We start from the raw sequence: 24,314 nt of genomic DNA, 5'->3' as shown, positions 1-24,314 counted from the left end.
ATCGTAGCAGCAACAACAACACTTAGAAACATTGCATCTATAGTCTATTAACAGTTCAAGATACCAACCACGAATCAACAGTGTAACATTTAATGGTTTAGTAACTTGTGTGTAGCGGAAAATAGCATGAACATAGTGAGCATTTCATTAGAATAGCTTCCTAATGAGAATAACAAGAGTGATTGGGTGGAGAGAGCAACAAAAAGTATAACACCTAGTTAGATAGCATGAACAATACTTCAAAAGAGAGAGAAATTAAGTAATTGACAACAGTTGAGTACCGGATTTGCATGGAGCCGGCGGTCCCCCCTCCAAAAGGCTTTGTATTATGGTTTCTCCCATCAAGAGAGACATTTTACAATACAATCCTTTGTGTTCCTTCAATACTATCTAGTGCAATGAAGATGGAAACTTCAAGCACTAAGCAAAAAACTTATCAAACACAACATGAATTCCCTCAGGGTCTCAGACCCAAGACCTCACACACCTTCGAAGATGGTGAGAGCTAGCGGGGCATGAGAGTAGATTGAGAGGAAGAAGGAGTATTCTACGAGAAAGATATACATCTCCTCACATAATCACTCATATTAGCTTAGCTTAGCTTAGTAATTAGCATGGTAGGGGAGATGAGCATGCATTGAAGCTTGGCTCTTGGTTGGATTTGCATCACAAAGCCAAGAGTTGTTGGTGTAGGCCTCCCTTCTCACAAGCTTGGAGTAGGTGGTAAGCTTTCTATTAAAGCTTGAGAAGGAGAGAGAGAGTCTTCTTGCTTCACACATCAGATTGTGTGAGTGTGTGTGTGATAATGCCTTCCAAAAATCAGCCCCCTCCCTCTCTTGGTCGACTCCCCTTGCTAAATGCTCATACTACAACCCTATTGGACCTCCCCAGGCCTAGCCAATGGAAATTAAGCAGCATAAGTGATAGCCTTCTGACATGTGTCCCCCTTTCCCCTTTTGTGAGAGCTTTAGGTAATTAATAAATGCAATTAAACTCTCACTGGACCCCTTTGTCTCCTGGCCAATAGGAATCAGGCAAGCCATTGGGCTGCTGAATGCTCGGGGAGACTGTCCAATAGTCTTTTAGAGAGCTTAATTATTATTGGTTCTTTTATTAAATGTTTTTAAATTGATTAAACTAGATTTACTCTAGCCTAATTCTCATTGGTCCACCTCCAAGGTCATCCAATAGGATTTGAGTACACCTTGTGGGCATCTGGGCTAGGGAGCTGACGTGTCTCCCTCATTCCCTTTGTGTAAAGGGAGCTTATGTGTGTGTGTGTGTGTTTGAGTTTCTCTCTCATCTCCTACAACTAGGGCTCGCCCCCTCCTATGTAGGGATGCATGAAGACTTTTGGGACACACACAAAGCATCCAATTCCCCTAATGTTTGACCTTTGGACACAACCTTTGAATTTTGGAACCTTAGCATTTTGGAAGTCTTAATGGGCTGAACCTTAGGGTCTTTTAAGCCCATTGTTGCACATTTCTCTTTGCAGATGGCCCCCCCTTTGGATCCCTATTTTCCCTCCTTCTGATCCCTACTGTGGCCGGTCTGCTAGCTTAACCAATATTCTAGCTTTTTCTCCCCTGGCACTTCCCCATATTAAATGATCAGTTTAACATGAGAAAATCATTTAGGAGAATTAGATATTGATTATTATGACAAACATTATCCCCTCTCTATTCATGAGAGTGATGAGTGATATTTGGACGTAAAAGAGGCAAATATTATAATTATGGACAAGCTCTCCATGTTAACCCAAACGACTTTTGACCTTATCAAAAGACAAAATGTGAACGTAACAAGCAGTATGTCCCTACGATTTTCAAAAAGTTCCTATAAAGGGAATCTTGCAAGATCCCGCTTGAATAGGCGCACATCAAGCTGAGTTGCGGGAGGTAGATGGCGACAGTGATGCGCAGCAGCAGGAGATGAGGATGTGCAAGTAGGTTGAGGTGCAGGAAGGAGATGACGCACAGGTAGGTTGAGCAGCTAGACGAGGTTTGCGACTTTTTTAATAAATAACACTCGCTTTGTAAGATGCGAACAAATGCGAGTGGTTAAACGAGGCGTAAATGTGTCAATTTTTTGCTTGTCTGTGTTCGAACATCGATGCTGCGTTTTGGAGAAACTTAAGAGCAAGGGGGTAGGCAGGGAAGCAAGGGAATATGCGGAGATTCCGCTAAATAAACGAAGAAGCTACCAGTATGTCCCTTCAACAAGAAATGTGTTCTCTTGCTCGATGATCTTGCCCAACTACCCCCCAGTTGTAGTCACGCATAGGAGCTTTGTAACACATGCCATAACACAAACTCGGTCTACTGGCTACATGCAACTTTGTACAGAATGTCATGCTATATAAGACATGCAACGGACCCTGAATTGCTTGAGTTCTTGACCATTATTCGTGAAAGAAAACCAGCCGTAATAGCTGAGATCAATTGTAACTTGGGTGCACGTATTATAGATGAGGCGCATGTGCATGACTACATCAACAACTCTACTACGATAATCTGTACTCATAGATCAGACGTTCAACACTATAACAACCTTGCCTTGAATAAGTTGTACAATCAAACTGACATTACAAAAGTTGAAATGAAGACGAACGCGGGTAACATAATTGTCCTTCATTAGTGGGTCCTAGATCCTAAGTTCAATAAGCTGGATTTGATCGTAATTGGCGTGCCAAAGTAGTCATTCTCTTGTTCCCTTCAGTTCTAGATGCTAACTGTCAATTTCCATATGTCTTGTTATATTCTATAGATGTTATGTAGCAAGGCCCACCTAGTTTTACGTTCATTGAGGTGACGCCTCCATCAACCCGTCCCTCTTTGTGGAACCCCTCTCTCCATCATAATAATTAGAAATTAGAAGATTAGATTAAATTAGACGTAGTCAACGCAATCTATCCATGCAAAGTACCGAATTGTGGGCACACGTGTCGACTTGTGGTGGGTGCGCACAAAATGAGCAGTCGATGCCGCGTGGGGGATGGGAGAGAGACGTGTCTGCTTCCCGTCTGCATGGCCCGCCCTTTATAATGCTTTCATTACAGCAGACTGCCATCGGATCAGTCACATTTCACTACTTCGACACTGCACGTTTTTGAGAGAGCTTGTTTAATCCGTCTACGATGGCCGACCACGCCCAGCACGCTCGTGATGCAACCGCTGAGAGGGCGGGGCAGGCCAAGGACACCACCGCCCAGAAGGCGCAAGAGACGAAGCAGCTCGGCGAGGAGAAGGCGGGAGAGGCGCAGCACCATGCCCAGGTACTACACGAACTTATTCAGAGAGAGAGAGAGAGAGGCTATACACGGAAGTTTGTGGTGTTTGTAGAGCATGACGGGAGCTGCCAAGGAGAAGGCATCGGGCGCAGCTCAGGCAACACAAGAGAAGGCTGCGCAGGCCAGGGATGGAGCTGGCAGCGCGCTGCAGCAGGCAGGTGATGCTGTGAAGGGTGCCTTCAATAAGGTCACTGGTGGTGGTGACGCTGGCAACCATTAATTGCGCCCCTCCAATGCACCTGTTTTCTTTCTGCGGGAGGAGAGTTCGAGAGATTTGTCACAATTGTACAAACCATGAGACTATTTTCCCCAATCAAATAATGAGGTTAATGGGCTGTTTGCTATCTGAAGTTTTGAGAGAGAGAGAGAGAGAGAGAGACCCTTTTCTTGACATGTATAATTTATTGGTGCAAGCTGTTCGATGGAGCCGCGAGGCTCTCTTGGCCCTCTGCATTTCAAGAGGGTCAAATAGTAGAACAGAAAATTTCCCTCGAATTGATTCCATGTACTTTCATCATGACTGATTTTTCTGAAAGTCAATTGTAATTTTGAGAGGTAGCACATTTGCCATACGATCTCTTGAAATATCGTGACTCCCATCATTCGTGTCTGGTGAGAGATGACACTCTTTGGTTTCAAACGTTGTGTCTGATACTGCGAATTGGGTGGCTCCACCAAGATATTATTCAAAGATGACTAGGCAAGAATCTTGATGTCTTTATGTTTTAATGCCCATCATCCATGTCTCTTGGCAAAAGTGTGCTCGTCTCTTGGCAAAAGTGTGCTCTCTCTCCCCCCCCCCTCTCTCTCTCTCAAGTGAAGGTGACTCATGACTATTGTACGGTGGTACAGCTATACCTTGCCTCCAAGCCTTTACGGGGATAAATAATCTCCCCCCCCCCCTCTCTCTCTCTCTCAAGTGAAGGTGACTCATGACTATTGTACGGTGGTACAGCTATACCTTGCCTCCAAGCCTTTACGGGGATAAATAATAGAGACAGTTGCTACCATTGCAAGCATGACAAGCAAGCTACAAGCCCACCAAGATGATGGTTGCAATTGTTGGGATTATTAGCTCAAATGGTAAGCTTACTACAATGCCTCTTATTAAGGGAAGGCGTGGATCATGCATCATCTTGATGTCTTTATGTTTTAATGCCCATCATCCATGTCTCTTGGCAAAAGTGTGCTACTCTCTCCCCCCCCCCCCCCCCCCCCCTCTCTCAAGTGAAGGTGACTCATGACTATTGTACGGTGGTACAGCTATACCTTGCCTCCAAGCCTTTACGGGGATAAATAATAGAGACAGTTGCTACCATTGCAAGCATGACAAGCAAGCTACAAGCCCACCAAGATGATGGTTGCAATTGTTGGGATTATTAGCTCAAATGGTAAGCTTACTACAATGCCTCTTATTAAGGGAAGGCGTGGATCATGCATCATTTGGTTGGTTGGTTGGTTTGTAGCGTGCTTTAACATTTCGAACATGATGTATTTCTTATGGATGCAAATTTTGATTGAACTTTGGTTAAGTTATCCATTTGTGGGAAGGGCCATGGGGAGGATCTCTCCTACTACTTTCCCAATGCTTGATTTAATTCAGCATGCACCCCCCTACCTGGTGCATAAGTTGCCCCAAAGATTCCCCAAAGGGGCATATCCTACAGTCTGTGCACTTCAAAATACGATATGTGCATGAAGCTCTACGGCCAATGAGATGCGCTACGGTGGACGTGGACTAGCTCACCTTGATGCCCAAAACAATCTTCATGCTAAGTCATGGGATATTGATTCTATTTTGAGCACAATGCTCAAGTCAGAATTGGAACTTGCATTGGCTCTCTACACCATAGCTGAGGACCGGCCTTTGGAGATTTTGCATGGAACATATTGGGCTCTTGTGCAGCTCGAGCCTAGAAAGTAAATATAGGCGCCATGGTCTCTCTGGTTCAATCTATGCAAAAATCTTTGCAACTATGAAGCAATGGCAAAAGGAGTTCTTCAAATGGCCCCTTGATCATCATGAGAGCGGGTGACACTAAAATGAAGGTGAAGAGTAGGTTTGTCATGGAGATGGTTTGCATTGCAAACATAGCCTTTGCATTGGATACATGCGATGGGCTTCCCTACGCTCTGCTCCCAATGGCATGGAAAAATAACTTCATGCTGTAATCTCGGCAATGGACTTGGAAGGTCCGATCGGGATGTTGAAAAATCAGCTTGTTGCACGATGAAAATAGCCTTGTCAATGCTTGTTGGCCCTATCCTTGTTGGGCTTGTCCTCCAATCAAAGCATGCATGCTCTCGACCAACAATGTCCTGCGGACACTTTCCCCCTTCGCCAGATATATCATCATGAATTTGGTTGCCCATGCTAGCTTCATGCATAATGTCGTGTGCCTTCAAGATGTAAGTATAGGTGATAGCTTCATGGGAGAAACCCTCACTCTGCACATGACTAAAGTGATGCCATTCTTTGCAAAGATCTACCTTTAATTGGCTACTGTGATATACATGTCAACCAAAGCAATGTCCAACATGTCCAAGATTGGTCATGTTGGACATATGTTGCAATAATATTAATTCGAGAGTTGATTCTCGTTACATGAACACAATTAGAGCATCCGTCGTCCCTGCGTATCAGATGACAATGACTTGTAGTTTATTTGTTGCAATGACTTGTAGTTTATTTGTTGCATCCCCACGTGTGATATACCCGTGAACCCGTTGTGCTTCAAAAGTAAACAATTTGAAATACATGACAACTTTTGCTTTGCCAAGCAAGATCTTGTCCCCAAATGTCCCTCACTATTAGTCTGTTCACAAAAAAATGTCAAATATAGAGATATTCGAGAAAAATTTGGGCTCAATTTAAGCACCAAAGTATACCCACGATACTTCTATGCTATGGGAACATGGACATGACCAATGCTTAAAAAATTAGCTTTTCATTTTGAGAAAAATTGGCATAAAGAAAAATATAAGATAAGAAAAAAAAAAGGAAAAGAGAACATAAGAATAAGGTGAGCAAGTAACTTGTTGAATTTTTTTTTTATAAGTAAGATAAGTTATCAAAGAAGTATAAGTTATCAAGATAAGGAAAATATAACCTATCAGGATGAATGAAAGCATTTATAAAAAATGTGCATAAAAAGAAGGTATTTTCACTTCTCTTCTCCATTTTTAGAATGCATCAGAGAGTAAGTTGTAGAGAAGCTTGAGGAACCCATAGCCAAGCCTCTTGAAATACACACGTACACACATACCTCCTACACACCTCCTCTACAAGAGAAGCCATGGCCAAAAAACCATAACCATGCTTCAATAACTTGATCTTGTTCTTCCTATTACACTCTTATAAACCCTAAGATTTTCGTAGCTTGAATCTCTCTTGCCTCTTTCCATTCTCTCCTTCTAAGTAGCGTAATTGGTGGCCTTGTAGAGGGGGAGAGTTGACTAATCAACACGCTTCTTCAATCACCCAAAGCAAGGAAAAGACTTATCTCACAAACCAAGGTAATGTTTTCTTGTCATCTTCTTGCATACCTTAAACATTGGGTTACTCTTCATTCTACATAAATTCACACTTAAGATCTCACGTTTACATAAGCAAACTTTCCTCTTTCTTAGAAGAACAAATTATTAATTTTTTCTTTGTTAACTAACAACGTTGTTAACCACTAACTACAATATTATTTCAAGTTTCGTTATTTCAAGTTCTTAAGAGTACCATATTAATATGGCTTAGAGAGAGTAGAAAACACTCTTTATCCATAGGTGTCTCGAGATCATAACTAAATAGTATGCATGATAAATGGTGACTAATATGTATAATTATCCCTAATTTTTCTCAAATATTTGGTTGATCAACTTTTAAGTTACTCTCTTACTCTTGTTCTTTAAAGTTACTCTTATTTAAATGATTGATAAAGATAAAATACCATAAATCAAAGGAAATTAAATATTGGAACTAACTTTAGTTTTCCAAAAGAGGCAATATAATTTCTCTAAAAGAAATGCTCTCATAAAAAGGCTCATAACTTTTTCTTCATGTATTAGTTAAATAAAGAAAGAATCGTTTTTGTTTCTCTATAAAATATTTTTGTTTCTCTCTATAAAATATGTGCATAGCTTTTTTGGCAATAATTATGTTAATATCTAATTCTCTCAAGAAGAAGTTGAGTCTTGAAGGATAACTCTATCATAAACAAGGGAGTTTTTTTTGTAAAAAGATTCTCATTGTAAGTAAGGTTATCCCTCACTTGCTAATTGAAAAATCCCAAACCCTTAAGCCTCTCCTAGAACTACATAATTAATCCTCTCAACGGTAGTAAGGTATGTCTAAACCCCTCCTTAAAGAATAATTTGTTAATCATTCATACACTATTACATGAGCATTTTTCATTACACTAGCATGTCGGAACATTGTAATTTTTTTTCACTTACACTACCATGCATGGAAGGGTTTCACTCTTGTATAAGCAACAATGCCCATGTTGCTTGAATATAAAACTCTCATCGCTTCCATGCAGATGTTCCATGGATGACAACTCATGCAAAGAAAACATATGGGATTCGTTTATGACGGGGTTAACTTGAAACTTACGTCGAGACAAAATCTTAAACTTTCAAGAGACTCGTTGTTCTCTTAAGATCTTATTTGAGTAAACATAAAAAGAAAATAGGATTAAGAGATTATAACTTAAGGAACTCACTCTAAATTTTAACTAGGATTAAAACTTTACCGAAAATATTTAACGTGGATTGCCTTAGCATAACATTTAGGTGTAAACTTTGTCTTACATGTTTGGAAAAGGCCGACACAGGTGTTTACCTATGGGATGCAACGAGGGATGGTTCTTTTCCACTAGAACTGATAACAATTGGTCTATGTTCTGAGCTCGGGTTCATTCATTGCCCTGTAAATGGGATTTAATGGGAGTGAGTCCCAATCGGTGACAGGGACCTCCGGATGCGCTTGAAAATCGGCCTAGTCCGGATAGGCCTGATGCCGACGGAAAAATGGATAAAAAAACATTGGATCCATGAAGGATTCAAGAAAAGGGAGGAGGATGTGGTTTAATTAAAGCACTCTTCTAATTGTTTGGTAAAAAGAAACCTTGGAAAGGCTAGGAACCTAAATGGGCTATTTCGCAATTGTCCTCATCAGCAGTCAAACCTTTGCTCTGCTTCTCGGGTTATTGATTTAAAAAGAACCTAACGTAGATTATCTTTAAAGCCTTTTTTATACAAGATAAAGAAAAATAAGAATTGAAAATTGTGTCAAGACGTCGCCTCCACATATGACGGAGGAGACACGATACCCAGGTCCTTGGACGATGATAGGGATATGTCTGGAGGAGTATAAGTGGATAATTTTACTAATACTAAAGAAAAAAATAAGTAAAATATTCTTTTAAAAGAAAAAGGTGGGAACGACAGTTTGCTTGTTACTTTCAAATGCTTAAAATATATTCTTGGTTTGACATGATTTTAATACTGTTTTCTAGTATCATAGTACTACCTAGGAAGGTGCATTTACCAAACGGTTCTGTGGGAGAGTGGATTTCGGAGGGTTGATTGTTGGCAGGAAAGTTGAACCCAATTTTATGTTGTCCATTAAGTTGAGTCAAAAACGGGAAAAGAGATCCATATCTACCGAGCGGGGATCAAACTTGAGAACGAGGCCTTTGTGTAGCTAATTAATACACTCATCTTAGGGGAACGTTGTGACGGTTGTGCTCGGCCATAACCGAGAGAAAAGCGTTAGTGACCTTGAGCCAAAGGTGAACTAGAGAACACCCACCAATTGACCTTGGAAGGTTGAGTTCACATTTAGTCTGATGACTTCGACTGAAAATTTTAAAGCAATAAGGATATATATTTCGGGGTTAAGGATTTTATAAGAGAAAAGCGAATGTTACGACCCCTTGAGTTGGCATCAAAGAGTGAGAGGAATCCTGTCTTGATGTTGGTCTCAAGCGGGAGGGATGTCAGAAATCGTAGTGTATCTATTTGGATATGGGACACCCGACAGTCCTTGGCATGGCTCTCACAAGTGGTGTCAGAGCATAGGTTCTATCCTTCGTCAGACAAAGATTTTCAGTATGAATTTTGTATGAAGAGAGTGAGGTATTGACAAAAATGACATGGGAATATCAAGAAGAGAAAGTTCTCCACTTTGTGTAGAATTGTAGAAAAGAATTGTTAGCACCAAGCTAACTCGGATAACATTTTTCGGAGCTTTTATTGTAAAAACACTTATTATTTTGATGAATCGGAAATGTTGTAACTCCTACTTTTCAGATAAACAGTGTGATTGATGAGCCGGGGATACAAGCTTCTAGATTGTATCAATCTATCTTTACTTAGAGCTCACAGATTATTAGTTTTGACAACAGAAACCTTGGCTAAGGTATAAAAGCCAATTTTTGTAAGTCTTTGGATAATAGAACACAGTGTGAGCTAACGACGCTCACTTCTCTCCTTCTTGTGCTTCTGCTCTCTTCTCGGTTGTCACATTGCAGTGCCGTCTGTTGTGTTGCAATCGCAGGTAAGAGCTCTACGCATTGACGTAAGCATTTCATGGTAATCCGTAGCTTTTGACATCGCGGATTCATGTCCTAATTTCATCATAAGTAAGAATTTAAGCGTAAAAATCATAAAATAAGTATAGGCGGACGGGATATTGGGACATCATTGCTAAGCATTTAGATGCATTCTGGGTCGAAAACTACTATGTCAAAAATTCACTGCTGTTGATAATCGCGATTTTTGCACTTGACTTAAAGTGAGAATTGAGACCATAAGCATGTGTGCTTAGGTCTTATAAACATGTCCTAGAAGTTTCGTAACGTTTAGATGTCAATTGATGTTGTAACGATTATGATTTGTTTGCCGATTTAACGACTAGCTTTTGGTGATTTTTGTCATTTGAGTGTAGTTTGAGTTAGATGCGAGTTGTTTGTTGTTTTCCAAGAGATTGAAAACCTCTTGTAGCCTCTATATACTAGTCAAGTCAGCTTCGTCCCATGGATTGACAATTATATTCGTGGTTCTTGCTATGTCTTCAACAATAAGATAGGAGTGAAGTTAAACACCCGTCCCACATTTGGCGCCGCTGCGTCGGGTATCGAAGATACTTAAAGTAAAAAAAAACATGAGCATCTCGTGTAGTTGTCCTTTAACTTCCTCTAGGATCACCTAGAGTCAAAACTTTCTTCTTATAAAAACCGCATAGCTTAAGATTGTCGTCTTTTACTGTGTAGAGGTAGCATGGAAGTAAGTGTACTTGCTAAGTACCTTTTAGGAATGTAGGATTAGATTGAATTTTGAGAATGATTGATGGATGAGACAAGTCTTAAGATCAAGGCTCATAAAACTATAAAAAACAAGAAACCGAGTGTTTGTGGACACTTTTCACAATCCCATTGCAGTAGAATGTAGGAGTAGGATAAGTAGAATCGGAGGTGGCTATCTCCAAAAGAATCAATTGTGAGTTGTTTATATGAAGTTGCAGAATTTTAGGTCTACAGCTAGAAACAACACCAGAAGACTGTCAACCATTGAATCTAGCTGGAGATTATGCTTTAAAAGTTGTATGAACCAGTGGGTAAGCTTAAGGACGCATTTGAGGTAAATTTTAGAGAGTTTGCAAAAACTCAGATTAGTTACTTTTTCTTGACATTTTAGGCTGAATTAAGCTTTGACTTAGCTCAGAGGCTTAAAATAGATCATAAAAACATTGTCCACTGGAAAAGTTAAAAAAAGTGCTCATTTTAAGCCAAAAGTAAATAATCTCGATTATTTATTTTTAGCTCAAAAGTGGCCAAGGCTGATACCGGAGACTCTATGCATGTGTACAAACAACTTTTGTAAAGGCCCATAGAATTTGGATCACCAAACTGACCAAAACCTTGGTAAAAACTGAAATCTTTACTGATTGTCGAGAACTTGAGTGTAAATTGGGAATTTCTAAGTGTTAAACAAGTGTACATGCTCTGTTTACCAAAAAGATGTAAAAATTTGCCAGAAGTACGATTATTTACTTTTATCAAAATTTTCAACTTTTTTGACAACTTAACATACCACTGGTTTTAGCATGTTATATTAAGCTCACAAGTTAAATTTGGTAAGATTTGGATCATTAAAGTGAAAATTGTGGCCAAATTCGTAAAGCCAGTCTGCAGACACAAAACTGTTGACCATTTGAACAGTGATTATTCAAACTTGACGAAACTTGTATGGGGAGCTTAAGTTGAGCTGCTTAACCATTCTGTGTCAACATTGTGGTAAAAAGTTGCATTAAAATACCAGGAGTAAATAATCGTGATTATTTACATCTGCTACAAAATTTGTTTGCACATTTGAGTATACCCCAAGGTCAAGCATATCAAGTAGACCACACAAACCAAATTTGGTGAAATTTAGATCACAAAAGTTAGACTTAAGCCAGATTCTTGAAACTGAGTCTGCGGACACGAAACAGTTGATAACTTGGACAAATTTTGTTCAAACTCAGTGAAACTTGTCCAAAGACCTTAACAAGTTGAATATTTGGCAAAACAAGCCAAAAAGTGTAAAAATTTGAGAAAGTTGAATAATCACGATACATAGATGTTACCGTATACATGTGGTAGTGATGTGTGTGAACACACTAGGACCGCCGGGGCATTTTTTCCCTCTTTAGGAGGTTTTTTCCCCCGTGCATTGTATATACGTCCATCGCTCTAGGGCTATCTATCTTTCCATTGCACACTAAGTAATACAATCTCTATTGTGTGCCTTGAGCTTCCTTCATCTTCTCCAAGCTGTGTGCGTTTCTCTACAACCCTAATTCCAACAATTGGTATCAGAGCAGGTTGCATCCTCTCGGGCTTCGCCAGCTGCTCCAGTACACGCCTGCTTTACTTTCTTTGATTTCAGTGAGCTTTGGCGAGAGTTCTCAGGTCGACAAATATTTTGGGAAGACTCGTAGAGCTTGGTCTGCTCAGATTTTTGATTTGCACTCATTTCGGCCACCATTTCCATGCAGTACTGCACAGGCTATTTCGTCATTTTGTGCAAAATTTTTGCCAGTGCCATTTTCTGCATAACAGATGCCTTAGTCTTCTATGGTTTGTGCTACATAGCACGTGTTTTTCCCGCTCCATTTCTCCTATTTTCGAGTAGTTTCCACATCAGGTGCAGCATTTACCATGGCTGACAACAACAACACAAGATGTGTTCAAGATGTTTGTTGTTGAGGACAGGTTGGATGGGGACAACTACCCTATGTGGGCTTATATGATGCAACATGTTCTTGTGTCAAAGGGCGTCTGGAACATTGTGCAGGGCATTGATGTATGTCCTGGTTCTGAGGATGTAGGCGATGTTAAGGATGTTGCAGGTCTTGCTGCAAGGATTGCTGCTGTTAGAGTTGTTTTGCCTACGGTAGAACAAGCTTGTTGGGATGTAAAGGATGCGCAGGCTCATGCATTGATTGCGTTGTCTGTGAAGCACACCATTGTTCCTCACATTCGTTCAGCAAAATCTGCAAAATAAGCTTGGGATATTCTAGCAGGTCTTTATGCAAGCCGCAATGAGGCTAAAATTGCTTTGCTGCGTAAAGAGCTAGAGTCAAAGATTATGCATGAGGAAGATGATATGGACACTTTCCTTGCTAGTGTCAAGGATATCAATGAGCAACTTATTTCTGCAGGTGAAGTCATTTCAGACAGTTCCCTTGTGCAGACTGTTCTTGATGCCTTACCAGATTCCTACTAGACTTTTGCTAGTACTGGACCCAAGGAAATCGTGAAGTTGTCAAGTTTGATGCATTATGCACATTGCTGTTGCAAGAGTCACTTTTTAGGAAAGACAGAACTAGGCAGCGTGTAGTTGAACAGGATTTCATTGCTTCTCAAAGAAGGGCGGTAACAGTAATGCAGCCACTTCTTATGGTTCTGCTACGAGTGGCAAAATTCTGTTGCTAATGCTTCTGCTGGCAGCAATTCGTCTGGAAATTCTGGTGATAAGGACAAAAAGAATATGCGTTGCCATTATTGTAAAGCTAATGATCACTTGATCAAGTCGTGTCCTAAGTTGAAGGCCAAAGAGGCTAAGAAGAAAGAGGGTGGTTCCACTGCAAATGCTGGTTCCACTACAAATGCAGCCATTGTTGAGTCTTCTCTGAAAGGAGACTGTAATGCTGATGTTGATGCAGAATGGGATTTTAGCGCAGAGTGCACTTACAATCCTGCTGTCCATGATGCATGCTTGTCAGTTCTGCAGATTCACATGTGTGGTATTTCAATAGTGGTGCTACAAAGCACATTACTCACATCGTGAATTTTTTACCTCTCTTGAGTGTCCCTCATGTGAATTCAGTCACTTGTGCCAACAATGCCTCTTATCCAGTTTAGAGAGTTGGAAAGATTGTGCTAATTGCTGCTAATGGCAGTTCTTTCACACTTGTTGATGCACTTTATGTACCTGGGATCAAGAAGAATCTCTTGTCTGTATCTGCACTTGCTACACTTGGACTTGTAGTCAAATTTGTGGATGACAGATGTACAGTTCATGATCTTAGTTTTGGTGATAAAATTGTTGTATCTGGCCTTTCGTGCCATGGGCTGTATAAGCTCACTTTTTATGACAAGTGTGGATAAAATTTTGCAAATGCTGTTGCAGATTCAAGGGCTATTTCAGATGCAAAACTTTGGCATGCACGTTCTGGTCATCTGAATTTTGCCAGTTTGTTGCGTTTGTAGAAATCTGATATAGTTGCTTCTTTGCCGCCTCTTGAAGCACCTGCCAAACATGTTTTTGAAGGTAGTATTTTGGGTAAGCTGCAGCATTCTAAGTTTCCAAAGGATGGTTCAGTTCGGGTCACATGCAGGTTGCAGCTTGTGCATAGTGATGTTTGTGGGTCCATGCAAACTCCATCCTTGGGAAATTACCTGTACTTCGTGACTTTGATTGATGATTATTCCAGGCATGCATGGGTTTTTTCGCTTAAAGCGAAATCCGAAGTTTTTGTGTGCTTCAAACAATTTCTGGCTATGGCTGAAAATGTCTCGAAATGTACTATGGGCACCCTCCGTTCCGATTGAGGGGGGGAGTATATGTCTCATGAATTTAATGCATTTCTGGCTAGTCGTGGGATAAAACACCAATATACAGTGCCTTATACACCTCAACAAAATGGTGTTGCTGAGAGGAAAAATAGGTCACTTACAGAAATGGCACGATGTATGGTCAAAAGTCAAGCTTTGCCGCATTCTTTTTGGGTTGAGGCCATCATGTGTACCACTTATGTACTTAACAGGTGTTCTACAAAATCTTTGCAGTCTATTACTCCATATGAAGCATGGCATGATAGAAAGCCTTCTATTGAGCACATGCGTGTTTTCTGCTGTTTGGCATATGCTTTGGTGCCAGAAACACAGCGCAGAAAATTGGATGATAAGGCTGTCAAATGTATTTTTGTTGGTTACAGTGCTGAAAGCAAAGGTTACAGGTTGTATCATCCGCAAACAAAACGTATTCTGGTTTCAAGAGATGTAGTATCTGTGGAAGATTCTGTTCAGCCCTTGCTGTCATGTACTAGAGACAGTAATGTAAGCTCACAGGACATTTATGACACTTTGTTGCCTCTTTTCGGTGATGGAAATACGAATGTAATTTCCAATGAGGCAAATGTACAGCCTATGGGGGTTTCTGAAAATGTTACAGATCAGCCTATTACTGATGCAGATGTACATGATGTACTTGATGAGGAAAGGGCTGAAAATGAGTAGGCTAGAGGTATGCCAAAATGGCTGGTGCACACTTTGCGTGACAATAAATTGGATGCACCTTTGTCTAATCGTACTCGTTCAGGCTCTTGCCATGCATCTTATGCATCAGATTGTTATGCTTTGGCTGTGTCTAGTTTACATGATGTTGAGGAGCCTCTGTCTTTTGATGAAGCACATAATTCAAAAAATTGGATGGCTGCCATGCAATCTGAATATGATGCACTTATAGAAAATGACACATGGACTTTATGTGATTTGCCTCCTGGCAAAAAGGCCATTGGTACGAAGTGGGTTTACAAGTTGAAACGCAAGCCGGATGGTGAGATCGATCGCTATAAGGCTCGACTTGCTGCAAAGGATTATGCACAGCAAGAAGGCATATATTATGAAGAGACTTTTGCTCCCACTTGTCATATGACTACTGTGTGTTTTCTATGTGCATTGGCAGCTCATTTTGGTTGGGATGTACATCAATAAGACATTGTTACTGCTTTCTTGAATGGCGACATATTTGAAGAAGTTTATGTAACGCAGCCTCACGGTTTTGTCATAAAAGGACAAGAGGACAAAGTGTGCAAATGTAAGAAGGATTTGTATGGGTTGAAGCAATCTCCTCGTGCTTGGTATGAGAAAGCTGACACTCATTTGGTGAAACGAGGCTTTTGTAACAGTCCAACAAAAAGCACATTGTATGTAAAGCGTGAGGGTGATGTACTTCTCATTGTGGTTCTTTATGTTGATGATTTGCTGATCAGTGGACCAAATGAGAGACATATTGCTGAATTTAAGGCTGATTTGAATGCTACTTTCAAGATGAAAGATTTGGGGCTGTTGCATCAGTACTTGGGTATACAGTTTAAGCAGTGTGATGGTGGTATTGCCTTGTGTCAGAAAGGTTACATAGAGACATTGCTATGTAAGTTGGACTTGAGGATTGCAAACCTATTGCCACTCCCATGGAAACAGGTTTGAAGTTGAGTCTACATGATGCTGGCGATTGTGCTGATGTCACTGTTTACCAAACTGCTGTTGGCTGCCTCATTTATATATGCAACACGAGGCCAGATATTCAGTTTGTAGTCTCACAGGTCAACAGATTCATGCATAGCTCAGGGTCTAAGCATTGGCAGGCTGTCAAGAGGATTTTCTGCTACCTTAGTGGCACTTTACACCTTGGCTTGTTTTATCCCAAGGGGGGATCATTGCCGCCAGACTTACATGCTTTTTCAGACTCAAATTGGGCTGGTTGTTTTGACACGTGACTGTCCACAAGTGGTTTTTGTTTCATGCTTGGGAGTTCATGTATATCATGTTTGAGCAAGAAGCAACCTAATGTGGCCACTTCGAGTTGTGAGGCTGAGTACAGGGTAGTCTTCACAGCTACGGTTGAGTGTGTATGGCTCAGACGCCTTATGGCTGATTTGGGTGTTGGAGAGGACACTGCCAACACTATCTACACTGACAGTCAGAGCGCATTGGCAGTTGCGAGGAACCCAGTTTTTCATGCTCGCACAAAGCACATTGAGGTGCATTACCACTATGTCAGGGAGAGGCTCTCAGCAGGAGAGATCAACTTGGCTTATGTGCCAACACAGGACAACCTTGCAGATCTTTTCACAAAGGCATTGTCTTGTGAGAAGCTTGAAGCTTTCTGCAAAGCTTTGGGCTTACTCCACTTTGTGGATTGATCATCTCCTCAGGGCATGGCACTTCCCTTTACTCATGTGCCAGCTCTCTTTCACCGCATCACTCTAGGAGGGATTTGTTACCATATACATGTGGTAATGATGTGTGTGAACACACTAGGACCGCCGGGGCATTTTTTCCCTCTTTAGGAGGTTTTTTCCCCCGTGCATTGTATATACGCCCATCACTCTAGGGATATCTATCTTTCCATTGCACACTAAGTAATACACTCTCTATTGTGTGCCTTGAGCTTCCTTCGTCTTCTCCAAGATGTGTGCGTTTCTCTGCAACCCTAATTTCAACAACAGAGAAAAATTTTTGGACTTTTGAGCTTGTACAGTGTTAGAACAACATAATACAAGACCACCGATCAATTTTAGGTTCAAGCGGATCCAAATTAATAGATGTACGTTGAGTTTCGAGGTTGCAGATTATTCCTTTGGATTTTTACAAAATTAGAATATGAAATTCTCAATTGCTGACTCACTTAGCTCAAATTGAAGTGATATACATAGACCAACCACAATAGTTAGCAAAAAATTATACAGTCGTTCTGAAAGAATAGCTAACTTGATTAACATTGATACAAGAATCAGGTTGCAGACAAGGTATTGAAAGCTTGACGGGAGTTGCAATCAAGTCAAGTGGAAGAAACTGATAACAAGTCAATTCAACGGTAAGTACTCTATCCAGGGCTTCACAAGTCTATATGAAGCTTAGATTTGGTTTTTACTAGCAAACCAAGGCATATTTTGAGAGACCGCTAGTAGAGTATCCACCGAAGAGAGTGTGAATCAAGGCGATCACTTGGACACTATCTTTAAAGAAGTCTCATACACTTTTTTAGAATCAATATCTAAATTTCATCCTATTCGACTCATTCAGGAACCGAAACGACAGTGCAGTATAAGCACATACTCACCTTTTATAAAACTAATGGCCATGGAGCTCAAGTTTACCCGGATACTAATGAAGAGTATGCCATTCGCATTGATGACCATGACATAGAGTTTGAAGAGGAAATTAGGGCAGAAAAAATGTATATGGATAAAAATGAAACTCAGTATTTACAAGTTGAAAACCCTGATGTGATAGACAAATGGGCGTTAGAAGTAAATACCAAAATTCCAAATATGGCAACAAAAAAAGAACCATCAACTTTAGAATTTGAGAGATACGATCAAGTTGATTTGAAGCCTTTGAAACGGCTCAGCACGGATAATCCTAGGATCGGAGTCTATTGTTGGGAGGATAGAAACGTTAAAAAAGATCTTTTATGGACTTCTCATGCCGAATTAGGACAATTAACACCCATGAAGATCAACTATACCTTCAAAATCAAAGTCAAGGGTTCAACAGATCTACCAATCTACCTATTTAGGGATCATTATAACAATAACTTTGTTATGATGAGTCCTAAAGAGGTGGAACAAACCAAATACCAAGGGTACTCCATAAGAGATTGGATATTGGGCCAAGGACTAAAAACTATTCCAAGAGAGGAACTCCGCGAGAGATATTTTGGGAGTAATTTTAAAACACCCAAACCTACCTCATCACGAAGAAAATCGAGTGACACTAAAGACAGTCCAGGGCTACATGAGTCACTATTTCCAACAGATTGGTTTGAAGGACCCAAGACAGGATCAACTACTAGGAGACCAGGAGTTGAACCAAATAGACGTGTCAAACTAGCTGATTTTTAAAAATGAGTCAAAAAATACAGTGGATCCGGGGATCCATATGACCACTTAACAAGCTTTAAGCAAGTGCTAAGAGCAGAAAACATATTTGATTTCTATACTCAATTTGAGGGATTTGGAATGACATTAGAAGGAAAAGAACTGACATGGTTCCAAAACATACCACTGAGGTCAATCATGGACTTAAATACATTAGATCAAGGATTTGTAGCTGCATGTTGCAAAACGAGGATCAAACATAATACGGTAGCTCAAATCTATAGCTTCAAACAGAAGCAAGGTGAGTCTGCTAGGGATTGTGCAAATAGCAATGAAGCAATACATTGCAAGATTCCCATAACTAGAAATACCAGCAAAAAAAATATTAGTATCATTGTTTCTAGAGGGACTGCTAACCAAGGAACTTCATGCTATATTGTATAGCAAGAAACATATGATCCTAAAATAGTGTGTCTCAGATGCTATTGACTTGGGAGACAATTATGATATTTTCAATGAAGAAGATGTCCCTAAGGATAATCAAAGTGAGAAAACAACATCCACCAAACCAACACAAGTGGGAACGGCTGCTGCAGCACCGATTACAGCCATAGAAGACATGCTCAAATGGATGACTTCTTGAGTTCTTGTATCAGCTAGGTTGAGTGGCTGATCAGGAATTTCCTTTGGTTAGGGCAAGACACTCTGATAGCCTGGGCCAAAGTGGTTTGGTAGGTCATAATTCTTCCTTGTTCCCAGGGAGGGCTCGGGATCATAGACCCAGCACAGCAGAGCAGAGACCTTCTTGGGAAGTTCATCATCCGAGATCTTCTTCCAGGTGAGTAGCCCTGGAAGGAGTTCTTGTTACAACGACTTTGTGCTAGGGTGCCTCAGGCAGGAGGCCCTTGGCAGCCTTCGACCAGATGGATCTTCACAGAGATGCGTAGAGTTGGTTTGAGCAGGAGAATGGAGGATTGCTTTGCTGTGGGGTTGCTACGATCTTGGGAGCACTTGCGGTGAGTCCGGGAGCAGCGTTAGCCTACTTGCATGGAGGAGCACCTGTGACAGTCCCTTGTCTGGAACCCCATGGTTAGTACTCAGAGAGGTTGCTCGGTTGGTAGTCAGCCTCATGTTTCCCGGGGTTCCATGGCAGCGGGTCCAGCATGCTCTTTAGGTGACTGGTTATAGTTTTCAGGCTTGTCAGAGGAGCTTCAGGGCATGAGAGGGGTGCAGAGCATGTGCTAGGACATCTTAGAGGCAGTACCAGCTGAGTGGCTCACACCTCTTGAGTCAGCATCACCCAGATGGATGGGAGTCTTCATGCGACAGGAGGTTCTCATCTCTATCCACGCTTGCTCAGAGATTGTTCCCTCTCTATTTTTTGAGTTACAAGGTGTCGGACGCTTACAACAAGTTGCAGTAGAGACCCGCAGGTGGCAGAGTGCTATTTTCAAAGGATCCGAGTGGTGGGCATCTGTGCGAGGACTTGTGTCATCAATCTTGACCCAACTGCTCTTGCGACTGGAAACTGGAGGCTGTGGGCTTGGGAGTGATGTCCACTGGCACGAGTACAGTGGGATCCTCAAGAGTGGCTCTGGAGGGACCCCTTCTCTTCTGCAAACCACCCAGGTGTCCCTTATTTCAATACACTGCTCAATTGGCATGTCACATACTGGCAGCACAAAGAGAGGCTTGCCCTGCTGTAGCACATCATTGGCAGGATGAGGGTCTCACAACCGAGTTCTTGTCAGATTTTTGGGAGAGGTTGTGGGACTCCAGTCTGCCAAGGCAAGTCACTTTGTTTCAAAGGCTGGTCGCACACAGAGCTACAATAGTTGGGAGCTGGCTGGTGCATAGTGGCCTCTCGTCCGCATGCACAGCTTGTGACCATCTTGTGGAGAGTCAGCGTCACTATCTTTGGGACTGTCCCTTGGCACAATAGGTGTGGCTACATGTTCTTCGGCTTATTCCTGATCTCTCCACGGCTTGGTAGTACACTTGGGGGGCAGCTACTTGGTCCACTCTCACGGGCCCGACACTTCAGTTTGAGCTATCATCCACCAGCAGGATGATAGTGATGCAGGAGCGGCGACCTACGCTCTAGCCTGCCATAGAGATTACTCCACAGGAGTGGTGCAGTGAGAGAGAGGTGTGTTGGGAGCTCATCAGTGGCTTGACACTCTGGTTCATCTGGCGGGCCCGTTGCTTCCGCATTTTCAAGGCTCGTCGTGTACCACCAGCAGAGACTGTTCGGGATCTTTGGCTTGAGCTGGTTCATACTCTCAGAGGAAAGTTCAAGAGACTCTAGGGCAGTTCTGACCACATATAGGAGCGCATAGAGGCTTTTCTTCGGCTTTGGCGTCCTGGGCCATTCTTCACCATGTTCCAGGGTGTGCTCCGATGGCACTACCGTCCACCTATGTGGCTCTTCCCTCCTCCCATCCCCTGATCTAGCCTCATTGTACATATGCTATTTTTTCATTGGGAGAGTCTCCCCATCATGATTGTTGTAGTCCTCTCTTGTAGAGGAGGTTGTAGCCCTATGGGCAGTTTCATTAACTAATAGAAGGATCTTTTTCTCGGAAAAAAAAAACTTGGTGGCCAACTCCGTTGATATGAAGTTGTGAGTAGAGCCAGGGCCAAACAAGATGAAGGCATCATGCTCCCTTACCTTTCCCCAAGCATAGGAGAGAGATGATCTTTGCAATGAGCATCCTCTTTTGGAGCTTCAATGGTGGAAGCCCTAGGAGTCTCATTGCTATTATTTTTCTTGGAGCAAGAACGATAGCCATGTCCTTGATCCCCACACTTAAAACACTTATGGTCCTTGCGAAAAGCTTCAAGATCTTCATGAGAGAGTTTCTTTTACCTTTGTAAACTCCCTTATCCTTGGAACTATTGTTGTTGTAGGAAGAGTCTTGGGAAGAATTTTGGGCATTGGTTTTCCCCTTTGTATCATTTTTGTTTTTGTTTTCCATGGGTTTGACGTTCGGTCTAGCCCCTTGTTGGAAATTGATGCGGAAAGCAACCATGGTGTGGTGAATTACTTCGATGATAGAACCAGGCCGGTGGGAATTGACATACTCGGCCATTTCTTTAGGTAATCCCGTAAAACATTATTGCTTTTGCTCGGCGAAGTCTATCTTTTGGAAGACAGTAGGCTTGATATGTGAATCCCAAAACTTGTCTACATATTTGTGGATAGACTCATGAGAGAGAAGCTTCAAACTACACCATTCGATGAGCACTTTGTCCTTTGCATCGCCTGCAAGGCATGCTCCATGTCTTTGGGGCTTCATTGTGGCTAGCCCGCCATTGACAAGTCGGTTTCTGGAAGTGAATAGCTACATGGTGTAGCTTGGAGGACTCCGTGAAGCCCTCATCTCCAAAGGCCGCATCAAATTGCTGGATGAAGGCCAATACTTTGTTGGTGGCACCAAAGGTGCCATCATAGGTGAGAAAAGAGATACTCTTTCCTCCCTCTTTGAACTTCTTGAGCTTTTGTGATCTTTGCCATGCAAGGTATGATTTGCGATGTCCTCCCCTCTTGTATTCTCTAGGAGAATAGCCATAGCTTTCGTTGGGAGAGGAGGAAGGTGAAGAAGAAGGAGAAGAGGGTGACCTCTTTCTTGACGTTTTCTTCCTTTGTTTCCTCTCTTCTCTTTCATAGTGACAAGGAGAAGGACTGTGTGTTGACCATTTCCTCATGGGAGGAGTTAGTGATCGTCTAGACCGCCGTCTTCGTGGAGCCACATCTTCAGAGGAACTTAAGGATTCATTATTTTCTTGCTCTTTGGATTCCTCCTCTCGTATGGGAGAGAGTCTTCTTTTGGGGGTCTCATCAAGAGGCCTCCTAAGCTCTCTCTCCTCTTGGAGAGGAAGGTAAATCCCATAAGCACGAAGTTGTTGAGTAACTTTGGCTTGCAAAGTAGGGTTGCCCATAGCTTGATGCAACCTAGTAACAAGATAATCGATAAAGATGGGGGCATCATCATTAGCACCTTCGTGTATCAATGTTCATTCTACTCTCTTGGTTATTGTCAACCATGCTAATTATGCTTATGTGTCTACTTCGTGTATTCTTTGGCAATTCAAAACCTTAGTTGCTACTCCTCTTAGTCTTTGAAAATAAGCACTTAAGTATCTACACCCAGGGCTTGAATTGGTTAATTATAGAGAGTAGTGGGGTGGGTCTAACATAGCAGAATTACCAAGGGATAGCTCCTTTTGGACTTTTTATGGTTCAAAAATGGTAAAGCCGTAGGCAGCTCTAAAAGGACCCAATTATTAAGACCAAAGCTCTCGAGGTGTGCACCATATCTCACATAGTGGACTAAAAAAAACCAATAATAGATCCCACTCCCACTTACCCTTATATAATTAACAAAATCAACCATTAATAGGCTACTTAAGGACCTCTCTTCTTAAGCAAGAAAATAGAAACCAAATGCTCTGATACCAATGTAATGGAAATGGCCTATGAACTTTGAGAATAGCCGAACTAAGAGAATTAAAGTGAGCATTTTGGTGAGATTACGCTCAAAACATAGGGGGTGAACTTAATTGATGGTAGCAACATAAACATATTAGTTAATTAATTTGGCATGAACAATATTTTTGCAAGAGAGAGAGTATTAGAGAACATGACAATAGTTGAGGACCAGATTTACTTAGAGCCTGTCCCCCCTCCAAAGGCGTTTGTATTATAGATTCTCCCATTAAGATATACTTGTTACAATACAATCTTTGTGTTCCTTGTGACCTTGGTGATTCTATGAAGATGGAAAGCTTATGCATCATGAGCATAATATAAACTTTGCAAAAAGCATTAACTATCCCAAGCCTTAGTCCCAAGGCCTCAAACACCTTCGAAGGTGGAGAGAGCTAGCGGGGAATGAGGGTAGGGAAGAGGAAGAAGAATCATCCATAGAAAAAATAAATAGCTCCTCACTTATCATCACTCTTCTTGCTGAGCATAGCATAATAGCATAGTAATGAAGATGAAGAAGATGGAAAGCTTAAGCATTGAAGCATGGTTCTTTGTTGGATTTGCATTCTATAGCCAAGAGTGTTGCTGTCGGCTCTCCACTTCTCAACAAGCTTGGAGAAGGAGATGGAGCTCTTGCCTTTGCACTCCACACAATGAGTGAATGTGTGTGTGTGTGTGGGAGAGTATACCCCCCTCTCATGCTTGGTCCACACACCTCTCTCTCTCTCTATAGTAATATTTAATTATATCATTTGGGACATGTGTCTTCTTTTTCTTCTTTGAGAGAAAGAACTTAATTATTTATTTTTATGCATCTAAATTCTCATTGGACCCCTTTAAAGACTATCCAATAGAATTCAAGCACATTATGAGAGCCACATGTGGAGAATTTTTCCATGTGTCTTTTATGCTTCTTAAGTCATTTGGTTTGAATTGAACACTTCAAGAACTTAGTCAATTAAGCATGGAAACCGTTTATGCCTCTTGGAAGTTTATCTTTAAATTGAATACTTCAAGAACCTTAGTTATTTTAAGCATAAAAATCACCTCAAGCTTTGGGCAAGGTTCCCAAAAACACTTCAAGCACTTTTGTTAGCAAGCCGACAAGCACCTCATGCTTGGGTAGGGTTCCCACCTCAAGGTCAGCCCTAGCTTGCTTACTTTTTAACACTAACTTTTGGAGGTCTTTAATGAATCTAACCCTAAGGTCTTTAAGCTCCATTAGGTAGCATTGCTCTTTAATGTACCATCTCTCATGTGGACCCCTTTAACCTTGACCCCGTGTTGAGACAGATCCATAAGCACATGTCTATATTCTAACCCTTGTTTTTTCTTCCATATTAAATGATCAATTTAATATGAGAAAATCATTTGGTTGGTTAGAT

General features: G+C 41.4%; 1 protein-coding gene and 1 long non-coding RNA gene across 4 annotated transcripts in view; both read left to right on the top strand.

Annotated features, from left to right (window-relative positions):
- The first annotated feature begins 2,653 nt into the window (after positions 1 to 2,653).
- On the top strand, positions 2,654 to 3,636 carry LOC147436836 (uncharacterized). The gene is made up of 2 exons (XM_086485787.1): positions 2,654 to 3,277; positions 3,345 to 3,636. Exons 1-2 carry the CDS (start codon positions 3,140 to 3,142, stop codon positions 3,510 to 3,512), a joined length of 306 nt encoding a protein of 101 aa, XP_086341913.1. The 5' UTR covers positions 2,654 to 3,139; the 3' UTR covers positions 3,513 to 3,636.
- Positions 3,637 to 4,542: 906 nt separating this feature from the next.
- Positions 4,543 to 24,314, top strand: part of LOC147436835 (uncharacterized) — a 44,315-nt gene continuing 24,543 nt past the window's right edge. For 2 of the 3 annotated variants that reach the window (XR_015184705.1, XR_015184703.1), the window contains exons 1-2: positions 4,543 to 4,683; positions 6,735 to 6,808. This is a non-coding gene — a long non-coding RNA (uncharacterized LOC147436835). The remainder of the gene's footprint in view (positions 4,684 to 6,734; positions 6,809 to 24,314) is intronic. The other variant, XR_015184704.1, reaches the window with a different exon arrangement.

The sequence above is a fragment of the Adiantum capillus-veneris genome, chromosome 17, assembly GCF_014529385.1.
Source record: "Adiantum capillus-veneris isolate H3 chromosome 17, ASM1452938v2, whole genome shotgun sequence".
Classification (NCBI taxonomy): Eukaryota; Viridiplantae; Streptophyta; class Polypodiopsida; order Polypodiales; family Pteridaceae; genus Adiantum; species Adiantum capillus-veneris.
Note: the sequence above shows the minus strand (reverse complement) of the source record. Positions and strands in the feature narration are given on the sequence as shown.

Excerpts from the sequence above, each read along its gene's own strand:
- LOC147436836 (XM_086485787.1), top strand. The coding sequence starts at position 3,140 with ATGGCCGACCACGCCCAGCACGCTCGTGATGCAACCGCTGAGAGGGCG. Across the intron at positions 3,278-3,344 it reads AGGCGCAGCACCATGCCCAG|AGCATGACGGGAGCTGCCAA; the intron begins GTACTACACGAA and ends TGGTGTTTGTAG.